The sequence below is a fragment of the Gavialis gangeticus genome, unplaced genomic scaffold, assembly GCF_001723915.1.
Source record: "Gavialis gangeticus isolate Ggan-Ray unplaced genomic scaffold, GavGan_comp1, whole genome shotgun sequence".
Classification (NCBI taxonomy): Eukaryota; Metazoa; Chordata; order Crocodylia; family Gavialidae; genus Gavialis; species Gavialis gangeticus.
In genome coordinates this window covers 11,328,132-11,338,833 of record NW_017729018.1, presented here as the reverse complement: position 1 = coordinate 11,338,833, position 10,702 = coordinate 11,328,132, and the positions used below count along the sequence as shown (strand labels likewise).

Genomic DNA, 10,702 nt, shown 5'->3' with positions numbered 1-10,702 from the left:
GAGCTGTAGATAAGCTTTCAGTGGCACAGAAAGCCCCCCCCCCGCCCCGTATCTGTTTCCAGGGAGCCTGCTTTGTGTCAAAGGATCAGTGCCCGAGTGTCAGCAGCGCAAAGAGACTTAGGTTTCACAGCAGCAGGCACTCAGGGGGCTCCTCTTTGCTGTCATACCAGACGTTCTTGTCCCACCCGTGCCGTTAACACGGGCACCGCACATCGGAGGGTGCCAGGCCGGGAGCATGTCCCGAGCAAGGCTCTCAAAGCATCGTCTCCACTTGGGCTTCCACGCTGCGGCCAGGTTGCAAGAGGCAGAGCACAGGAAGGCACCCATGATCGCTGCCCGGGAGACCGGTACGCTCATCCCGGGGTCCCAGGTTCCTCTGCGGCAGGGGGAGATAGAAATGGATTGGAAGCAGGGACCGGCTCCATGTGACGCAGGGGTACGGGGCCTAGCACAGCATGGCCCTGATCCTGTGGGGAACAGATCCTACTGAGGACAAATTCCTGGGGAAGAATGAATCATTTCCGGGCTGACATTGCTTGCATTTTTGTACAGCTCCAGGCACAATAAAATGATAGCCCGGGTCTGGCTCTCAGCCGCTCCTTTCTGGGATCAGACTGGGACCAAAGAGGAGTTTTGCCCCTTTGGATGCTGAAAACCTGATTTCCGTGACCCCCCTGTGTTCTAGCCCTGCCTCCAGGCTGCTGCCCTTTGAGCCTCAGTTTTCCCATTTGCACCAGGGGAGTGGAGAAAAGGACCTGCCTTGCATCAGAGACAGAAGGGATGTGGCACGGCCGCAATGTCTGGTTAGGGAAGCTGCCGGGGTCTGTGAAGTGCTGGGTCACACCGGGAGTGAGGGTGGGAGGTGGGTCCCAGCGCTGTACAGTTTCGAGGTGTGACGGTGCTTGGACCTTCCTGGCGGGAAGCAGCACCTGCTGGTGCTGGGATGAGCAGGCTCTGAAAGCCTTTTCTGCATCCAGCCTTCAGGCCACTTGGCACCGCTCCCTCCCAGAGCCAGGAGCCGCAGCCAGGAGTCCTGCCTGTTCCTCTTGTGTGCTCCAACCACTGGGCAATGCTGCTGTTATAGATACGAGCTCTGTTCCCTGATGTGTCACATGTTTGTTTTGCTGCTTGGTGCCAGGCCCCGGCCCAGGACGGTACAGCCTGCCTCCTACCATTGGGTTTGTCAACCATGACTACACCCGGTTAACCAGCCCAGCTTACTCCCTCCACAGGCGGCTTGACGACAGCGGTAAGTCTCTTCCGGCCGCTCTCTGGAGCAGACCCTCTGCTTTCCCCATCCTCTCGGTGCTCGCGGTCCAAGGCCAGGCTGTCACCCGTCCCCAGCTCCAGCTGTCCGGCTGTTCGGAGCCCTGCGTCCACCCTCCACCACTGTCCTGACCCTGTTAAAACACACAGCTAACCATGGGCAGATCTAGACCCCCGAAAAGGGGGGTGCAGACGGCGAGCTGCATCATCGTGTAGATCACAACACGCATTTTTCTCCAGCTAAAATCAAGCTAGAAGCTTTACGAATAGGTTAGGGGCCTGGGCTGTGCTATTCAGTTTAAGACTGAAGCCAAAACTAAGATGTACTGGAATGAGTTTAAAAAACAACCTGCCTGGCTGTGAAATGGGAACTTCCTTACCCGGAGCAGGTAGCAGGCAGCAGAACAGCAGAATAAAGGCTAGCTTGATTGGTGGAATATCAAACTCATTAAAAAGAAGAGAGGGTCATTTGTGAACACCTATGGAGTGAAGAGGTTAGAAGGAATCAGGTAGACTATAATGGGGCTCCCTCGGCCCTGCCTGCCTGGAAATGCTGCTGCCATGGCCAGGCAGGTGGTTTTAAATTTTGGGTCGAGCAGGAATGAAAGGGGTGCAAGTGAACCAGTGTACCCCAGCATCCATCCCTGAAGCTAATAAAATCCTGCAAACTGGCATGATCATTGGGGGCCACCTGCTCTGTCACCAAGGGAATCCTACCCACTCTTTGGGGAAGAGGTACTTGGCAGGCGGTGATCTCAGCGTGGTTTCAAATGGCCAGGGGGTATTGCGGTCCCCTTTTACCCAGTGGGGAATGAACTCATCTAAGACCCTGGAGGAAGTGAGCACCCCAGGGGCCAGGTCTTCCCAGCTCACCGCAGCCCCGTCCACCTCTCAGATGAAGCCAGGGTCGAGATCTGATCCTGCTTGCCCCAGCTTTTACACTGGTGCAATTCCACAGTCCTGATTTAACCCTGCCTAAGAGGGGGTCGTGCCAGCGTTTGGCTGGAGAGACTCCACGCACCCCAGTCGGATCAGTATGGGGCCCTGAGCCAATGCACAGGCAAACCGGGGTGATGCCCATGGAGGGCCAAATTCTCCCCAGGTGTAATGCAATGGTGGTGATGCCGGGCAGGGAGATGTGCTAACCCAGCCCTGATGCTTTCCCCCTTTGTCAACAGCGTACCTGAAAGACGCCAGCCCGGGTCCCTGCTATTACGTGGAGCCACAGCTCACCCGCTTCGGCAGGGCCAGGGGCCCAGCTTACTCCATGAGGGCGCGGGCCAAGCCCCGAGGTGAGCAGTGCATGGGAGGGCTCTGCATCTGGGGCGGGGGGTGTTGTGGGGAGCGCTGAGCTGCCTGCAAAGGAGCTGGATAAGCCTGATACGCTTTGTGCCAAGGGGAAGCTCTTCCCCGCACCGCTGTGCCACAGTCCTAAGGAGAGGGCAGCTCGTCCTCCCTGGTTCTTCGGTCTGGGCCAGGGCGTGCAGCCGCTGCATGCAGAGCGGAGATCCCCCATGTTCTTAGCTCCATTGCAGCGGCACTGGAGCTGGGCCTGGCAGCCTCTCCCTGCTTGCACTAGCTCGGGCTGCGGTGTCTCCCACAGGGCACCCGCAGACCCCCGGGCCGGGTGCGTACAGCCCAGAGAAAGCCCCGCCAACCACCCGGCGCCAGGCACCGTCCTTCAGTATGGGCGCGCGCACCCCGTGCCGCGTGACGGACCCTGTCCCCGCGCCCAACCGCTACGCCCTGCCCTCCCTGCTGGGCGCGCGGGTCCCTGCCAAGCCCTCCAGCCCCAGCTTCACCATCTCTGGGCGGCACCAAAAAGGCAGCTACTCCGAAGACCTGGCACAGACGCCCGGGCCAGGCCGGTACAACAGCACGGATCCCAGCACCTACCTGCGCCGGCCGCCTGCCTTCTCCATGCTGGGCCGACGCGCTGCCCCCAAGCCGGCTTTCCAGACGCCGGGTCCGGGCACGCACAGCCCCGAGAAGGCGACTGCTCACAGGATCCGGGCCCCAGCCTATTCCCTGGGTGTCCGGCACTCTGATTTCCTCACCCCTCTCATCGTGGATATTTCCCAGTGATGCAGCAGTGGAGCAGGCTCAGCTGGAGGCTTTGATGCACCTTCCTGGAAGGACCCTCCTTGGCTCCAAGTGCCGGGAGCCCCTTGGGAGCTGTTCCCCGTGCCCGGTGCCCATTGCTGCACCCATATGGCTCTTCCGAGCTGCCCATCCCCACATCACTACAGGTAGCCTGGGATATCTCTCAGCAGCAGAGACTCCCCACCTGGGGGGACACAAGGGAGCCCCCCTGCTCACGGCTGCTTGCCCCCATGGCTCAGGAAACCACCTCCACCATCTTGAGGTCTAATTTCCCCTTTGGCGCCCAACGTTGCTTTATTAAACAGGCCGGCAGTGAATTTCAGAGCCAGCGTTTGACATTTCCTGGGGAGGTGGGCACGGGGGAGTGGGAGAAGGAAGGATGTGCCGCCCCGCAGCCCCCTCGCCCGGCGTTCCTCCGGGCCCAGCGAGCGCTGCTGGCTTCTGCTGCTGCTTCCTGTCTCTCTGCCGCCCAAAACGCAGGTCATTTTCACTTCCTGATGACTCAGTTTCCCTTGGGTGCAGTGGGGTTTGCGCAGGGCAGGGGGTATTTCCAGTCGCCCCCCCCCAAGCCCCCAAGCTGCTCAGCTCTTCATGCCACTGCAGGTTTTCAACCTGCCCCCACTCCAGTCCTGTCCTTTCTACCACAGTCTACCAGAGCCAGGCCCTGACCCCTTCCCTGGCACTGAACGAGGCACAAGCCAAGCACTCAAAGGGCGGCGAAGGGCGCTGGGTTGCCATCTCACCAGGGAGTGGCAAAACACTGACTTTCTGCATCACGGCTCCCTGCCTCTGCCCTCTTGACTTTTGCGAAACCACCCGCACCTCCTTGCAAGCCCCCATGCATCCCCGGGGGTGTCAGCAGCCCTGGCCTGGGCGCTTCAGCGCCAGCTCCTTTCCTGCTCCTCCCTTTTGAAGTCCTCAGCATCGAGCCCCCACTGATGCAGGCGGCTGTACGGCAAACTGGGCTGACGATGAGGGAAGTGTGATGGGATGGGACGTGAACGGGGAGCTGCAAAGCGTCCAGCCCCAGGCACCAGAGCTGCCTGGCTGGAAGGGCTGAGATGGAGGAAGGCTGCTGTCAGAGCCACCCGGGAGGTCTCCTAGACAAAGCCCCACAGGAGGAAGGGTCTTTTTTTGTACCCTCCAGGTTGCAGGGATCAGACAGCCCCAAAATCTGGAACTGTGGAGCAGGGTCCTCGCTGCCTATTTAGCCGACAGCTACTCAGTGTCACCTCTGTCTCTCCTCCCATTACAACCCATAGGAGTCCTGCCTATTTAGGGAGTTAAGTGCCCCCCACACACCACCCCGGATACCCCGAGGTGGCCGAGAGGGTCACACGGGTGCAGTGCAGAGGCAGGAGCGGCTGTGCCCGGGCACAACATCTGATCAACAGTTCCTGCTCCATCTTGATACCCAAGTTACTAAAGCCAGACCCGGGAAGGGGCGAGTTTGGGCACAGGGTGGGAAAGCCACCCCCCGGGGGAGGAAAGACAGAGGTCACCTCTCCAGCATCGGTCTCGGGGGCGGCTATGCTTCCCTCCCCATTTTTCCCTGGGGGGGGGACAGGAGTCCTGCATGGAGCCGTGGACTTTCCCGCTGCTCATGGCAAATTAATCATTTGCTGATTCCTTTTTAATCAGTTACATTTGATTTTCCAGGAACCTCTTGGAAGGCAGGGGGCGGGCGGTGGGGGCTGCTCTTTATCTCTGGCTGGCCCAAAATAAATAGATAACCACCTACCCAGTCTGGGGCAGGGTTATTTTCCCCTCAGCTGATAGACACCAACCTCCCACCCCCTTGCCGGCCTGCGGAGGGGAGCAGCGAGCAGGTAGGGCCGCGCGCTCGGAGCTGTGCGCCCAGAGGAAGTGGTGAGAGCAGCAGATGTGATGAGCAGCTGAACGGGGCTGCAGGCTAGCGAGGGGAGCCACGAGCACCTGCCCCAGCCAGCCCTGGCCTGGGCAGCGCAGGGATGGTATAATAGGGAAGGAAGCAGCAGGAGCCACCAGCCTTGGGAACAGGTAGGGCCTGTGGGACCCCCTGCCTTGGGCAAGGTGCACAGAGATGCACTAGGAGCTCACTGGTTTTTTGGTCAGGGTGCGTGTGTGGGTGTGAGAGACTAGCGCCAACCCCAAACCCGCTCAACCTGGTAACCTGGGGAAAGAAGCTTTGCCTTATGCTAAGCAGGGCTGGGCATGGTTGTTCCTTGGGTGGGAGACCTTGATTTAGGACCAGCCCGGTGGAGGAAGGGGTCTTGCCTGTGCAGATGAGGCTTTCCTGCCCTACGTGGGAGGTGGGACTTGAGCTCTGGCTGGAGCAGCTGCCCCTGCCTGGGCACTTCTGCAGGCAGGACATTGGGCAGAGAAGCATAGCAGCAGGCTGAGAATTACAGAGGCCACTTCTGTTCTTTTCTTGCCCTAAACCTTCCCCTGGGTTGTAACCCACAGGCTGGCTCTCTAAATATAGTGTAGATGAGCTAGGACATGCTGCAGCCAGCTGGGCTGGCGAAAAGCTGCTACGTTCCACCCCAGAGGTGGCCGAACTTGGGAGGGGATGAAGCCCTAGGGCTTTAAAGAGGTGGAAGGCCATGCTGATGCCCCGGAAAGGTGCTTTATCCTGGCCTCTTCTACCCGGGTTCCTGAGCCCTTCTTGTGCACACAGCACCCACATCCTCCCCCTCCGCCATGCCTGTTTACACTAACGCGTCTCACGGGGCGGATGAGCTGACACTGCACTAGCCATCCCCACCATGAGCCTTAGCCCTGATTTGGTGCTTTCCATTGGCAAGTCCAAGTGCCTTACTGAGGAGATTGGGGGCTTGGGTCCATTTTCCAGATGGGGAAACCAGGGAGTACCCAACCCTCCCTGAGATCCTGTGCTCTGGGGCCTGCAGAGGGACACATCATGGGGACAAGCTCTCAGGAAGGCAGCATTAAGTACCCCCTTGATCCCTGTGAGTTGGATCACGGAGAAGGCCTGATGCCCAGTAAGCGGGTCCCCTTCCTGCCTGCAGGTCTGACAGATGGTGTCTGGAGTAGGTACAGGATTGGTTGCACGGAGCAGAGAGCAGGGAGGGACAGAGGGAAGGGGAGAGACTTGATCCTCCTCCATGTAACTGGTGAGGACCTGAGGCTTCACCCCACGGCCTTGAACTTCAGAAGTCACCAGCTGGGAATAAAGTCAGGAGGCTCCATTCAGCTCTGCCCGGTGTCTGTGCATGCACACACGTGCACACACACACACTCCCCCCGCCCCCCCCTTCTAATGAACCCCTCTCCTAATGAATCCTTCATGGATTTGACAGCACTTGCTTTGGGCTTCACAAAAGCAGAGCCAAAGGCTTAAGGAGATTAATTAGGCGCACGGCAGCAAAGCCATGCAAATCAGTGCCGTCTGGGAGCCGCGAAGTGGGCGGTCGAGCCCTCCTGCCTGCCCCTGCCACGGTGCCAAGGGGAACGGCAGACATGCTCGCAGTGCTCATGGAAGGGGGGAATGGGTGAGAAGCGTGGGTGTGTGTATTCAGGCGGGAGTGAATGGGTGATGCGTGTGTGCATGTGCATGTGGAGGAGGGTGGATTCATTCAGACAGGTATACACAGATGATGTATATGCATAGGCACTCACATGGAAAGGAACATATAGGTAACTTGTTTTTGCATGCGCATGCAAATTGTGTGCGTGTATGTGGGTATGCGAGTGCAGACAGGCACATATAGGTGCCATGTTCATCCCTGCAAGTGATGTACGTGTTGGCAAGACATGCCCTCGCAGGCAGGCAGTGTGTGCTTGCTGCATGTGCAGTTCTGGTGCATACACAGTTGCGCGTGGCAGGCTTGCTCCCATGGGGCTTTAGTGCAGTGCAAGCAAGGAGCAGACAGACCGCACCAGCCCCTGAAGCAACCCGGGGTAAAACCACATGGATGCAAACCTGGTGTGTGTGCAGCTTACCCCAGAATAGGTGGTCTCCAGGGCAAAACAGCCTCTTCTGCCACTGAGCGTCGAGAGGCAGCAATAGCAGCCTCCTGCTCGCTGCCTTGGTGGGCACAGCAGGGAGGCAGACTACCTGGGTACATAGCACTGTGTGCCCAGGCCCGGAGCAAGTCTGGCTTGTACTTCCCTTGCACTAACCCAGTGCTCTTCTATTTGCAATCCCCCACCCCTGAAGCATCACATTGATCATCATGCCACAGGGCGGGGTCCTGATCTTGCTGAGCTGGGTGCTGCCCGGCTGTGGCTGGGGTATGGCTGGGTGACTCTGCTCTGCAGCAGGTGAGGCAGAGACCAGCTCCGCTCTGAAGCTTCAAGCTTTAAGCAATGATTAAAAGAAGCCAAGGCTGCAGCAGGGGCTGGGAAAGACCCAGGTATGAGTGAGCTCCCAAGAGCGGGGGCGCTGAGGTGGAGGAGATGAAAGCAATCCCCCAGCCTCTTGGGAGCTGTGCAGGGAGGAAAGCAGCCGGTGTCTCGGAGGAGAAGGAGCTTCTATTTTGGGCCCTGCCTGGTCCAGAGGGACATGGTGCGGGGAAGGCAAAGAGCAGGGGTACAGGGTGGGGAGGGGTTGGGGGTAGGGGTAGCAGACTGGGGGGCATCCAGATCATGCATCCACCCTCTGAGCAATGGGGTCATCACACAGTACTCACAGCACCAGGGCCCCTCCAGGCATCGAGGCCTGGCTCTCTAGCCTCCCTGCCCCAAGCGCAGATCACTTGACCATCAGTCACTTTGCGCCTCGAGACCAGCCGAGCACATTCCACCAACCGCCTGGAATTGCTTCATCTAGTGCTGCAATGCAGCTGCCTCTGGGGTGGGACCAGCAGCCCTCAGACAGCTCCCGGCAGGAATCGCACACGAGACCCAGCTCAAACAGCTCAAGTGCCACCTAATTGCCCTCCCAGGCCTCCCATCCAAGCTGTGACCAGCCCCCCTCTTGCTAAGCTAATGGGAGCTAATGAAACCCCTGAGCAGATGGCTGCAGATAGCATAATAATAGCCCATCGCTCCACAGAGCCGACACTCTACCTAGCAAGGCTCCCACCCCCAATCCCAGCCCCAGAGCTATTGCTCCTTCAACCAGCCTTTGCACCTAGGGCCTGGATGGAGGCGGGGGCAGCAACTGAGAATATTAGTCTCCTCTCCCTTTTCCAGTGTTTTCAGACTGTTTAGAAAGCAAACAACTGGAGGGAGAGAGAGAGAAGAGCAGTTCTTAATATGGCAACAGCAAATGTAATTCTATTACTGTGATTTATTGATTGCACTCTGAGCAATTACTGGCTTTCACCCCATCACCTGCCAGTGGAAGAGAGCGAGAGAGACAGCAAGGAGAAGGAGAAAACAAAGAGGCGGCCGCACATGCCTCCCACCGCTTGGAAACAAGGGCCTCAGAGGAAAGCTTTGATTTTTTAATTTGGGCTCTGTCAGGAGAGATCATTTGCGTGAGCCCTCTCTCCCCCCACCTTCGGTGGGTCCTTGCTTGGGGACTGGGAGCGGCCTGCTCCGCCTCGGCTGTGGGATCCCAGCGGGAATTAGGTTTCCATTGCTCAGAGGAGGGGGGTGGAGGGCGCAAGTGGGCCCTGCAGCCCCCCCCCCCCTTGCTTTGCACAAGGCCGCAGGGCGGGGTTGGGGGAGGTGGGCGCAGGGGGCAGCCCCGACCAGGCTGGAGGGGGAAACTGACCAGGAAAGAAATTGACAAGGAACGAAACTGACCAGCCCCTTTCCCCTCCTGGAGCCTTGGGGAGCAGGATGGCTGCAGGGGTGAGGCGTGGACAGCGGGCAGGGGCCAGCTCTGGTACCCTCGTGGGGGCAAGACTTCCCCTCACCAGGGCGAGGAGCCCATCACTGCCTGCGAGATGGGGCAGAGCCCGTGGAGGGAAACCGGTTGGGGTCTGAGCAGGGGAGCAAGCCCAAGGATGGCAAGCTGCCATGGCTTGGGCCACGTTGCTCCTGGGGGGCTGTGATGGGAACTCGGGCTTCCCACCCCTGGCTGCAAGCTGGGAAGAGCTGCCCAGACCTGGGAGATCTGAGCAAGGTGCCTCCACTTGCGGTGGAGGCTGGCGAGGAGGCGAGAGGGCTCTCTGCTGCACCCTCCATGCCCCCAAACCGGCTTGCAGGCTGTTTTGGAGGCATCAGAAAGCAGAGCCAGCAAGAAGCAAACGAAACCCAGCAGCAGAGCATCACCCACCTCGCCCAGCCCTGCGGCTTTGATGTAAACAGAGAGAAGCAGCCCAGCAGCCAAAGAGCCCGGCGCTGCCAGCTGCTTGCAGAAGCTACCCCGTCCCCACTCAAGCTAATGACTAAGCAGGGGGGGTAGAGGGGACCTGGCATCATTTTTTATGATCCCCCGCCTAGGAAGAAGGGAGCTCCTTCAAGCTCTGCTTCACCTCCAGCGGCCCATTAACCCCACAGCAGCTGGAGGAAAGCATAGTGGACCCAGCTCTGAGGAGGGGGGGCCTTGGTCCCTCTGGATCCCTTAGGGCTGTGCTTTGAACACCTCACATGGAGGTTTAAAGGGAGAGAAGCACGGGGCCAAAATGCTCAGCGACACCCCCAAAGCCACAGTGGGATTGGGGGAAAAATTGCCAACCCCAGGCTCAGGGAGGAGCCCCAAAAACCGGGGAGCAAACCGGCGGGTGAGGCTTGAGCTGCAGGAAGAGGGGTAGGGGGCTCTGCTCCTGCTGGGGAGGGGCAAGCATCTCCACCGCCCTGGGGGTACCAGCACGGGCAGGATGCCCCAGCTCCCAAGCTAAGCACAATCCTTCACGAAGCTCGGTCGCGGGTCCCCTCCACCCCACTCCCCCAGATCTTGGGGGGCTGTCACCCAGCACCATCAGGCAGCATGGAGGGGTTAGATGTAGGAAAGCAAGCTGGACCCTTCAGAGGCCTGTTGGAAAATCCCAGGCAGGGAAACCTGCCCGCTCTTCCCATCAGCTGGCAGAGCCTGGCCCTTAGGACACTGCCCCTCTCCACCCTGGCTGTGGGGTGCCTGATCCCCCCCAGCCGCCGCAGCCTCCTCCCCCTGCTCCCTCCAGCACTGACAGCCAGGGTGGTGGTGGGGGGAGCAGCGCGGCGCGGCGGCCTGGCCTGCAGCCGCCGGTCTGCCGGCGATGAGCAATCGCACCATGACATCATCGTGTGAGCTGAGCCTCCCCGGGGGAGCGCGGGGCAGGCAGGCAGGCGGGCAGGCGGGCGCGCAGCGCAGAGCCGGGCGAGGACGCCGAGCTCGTAGGGCATGCTGGCCGAGCCCAAGTATGGGCGCTTCCACAACGCCTCCGTGACACCGGCTGAGGACCCACTGCCAGCCCCAGCCATGAGCGGCAAGGTGGCCGCGGCCCCCCCGGCCCCG

At 59.8% G+C, this 10,702-nt stretch overlaps 2 protein-coding genes across 2 annotated transcripts in view; both read left to right on the top strand.

Annotated features, from left to right (window-relative positions):
* Positions 1–3,684, top strand: ODF3L2 (outer dense fiber of sperm tails 3 like 2). Its single transcript, XM_019513715.1, has 4 exons — positions 1–347; positions 1,139–1,249; positions 2,445–2,558; positions 2,870–3,684. Exons 1-4 carry the CDS (start codon positions 236–238, stop codon positions 3,349–3,351), a joined length of 819 nt encoding a protein of 272 aa, XP_019369260.1. The 5' UTR covers positions 1–235; the 3' UTR covers positions 3,352–3,684.
* A 5,608-nt stretch (positions 3,685–9,292) lies between these two features.
* The window catches only part of SHC2 (SHC adaptor protein 2), a 20,661-nt gene continuing 19,251 nt past the window's right edge, over positions 9,293–10,702 (top strand). Inside the window, exon 1 of the mRNA XM_019513497.1 lies at positions 9,293–10,701. Within this exon, the coding sequence (XP_019369042.1) occupies positions 10,589–10,701 (113 nt within the window). The 5' untranslated portion in view covers positions 9,293–10,588. The remainder of the gene's footprint in view (position 10,702) is intronic.

Bases quoted from the DNA above. Each gene is read 5' to 3' on its own strand.
- ODF3L2 (XM_019513715.1), top strand. From the start codon at position 236: ATGTCCCGAGCAAGGCTCTCAAAGCATCGTCTCCACTTGGGCTTCCAC. The intron at 348-1,138 runs GTACGCTCATCC...GCTTGGTGCCAG, and splicing joins GATCGCTGCCCGGGAGACCG to GCCCCGGCCCAGGACGGTAC. The intron at 1,250-2,444 runs GTAAGTCTCTTC...CTTTGTCAACAG, and splicing joins CAGGCGGCTTGACGACAGCG to CGTACCTGAAAGACGCCAGC.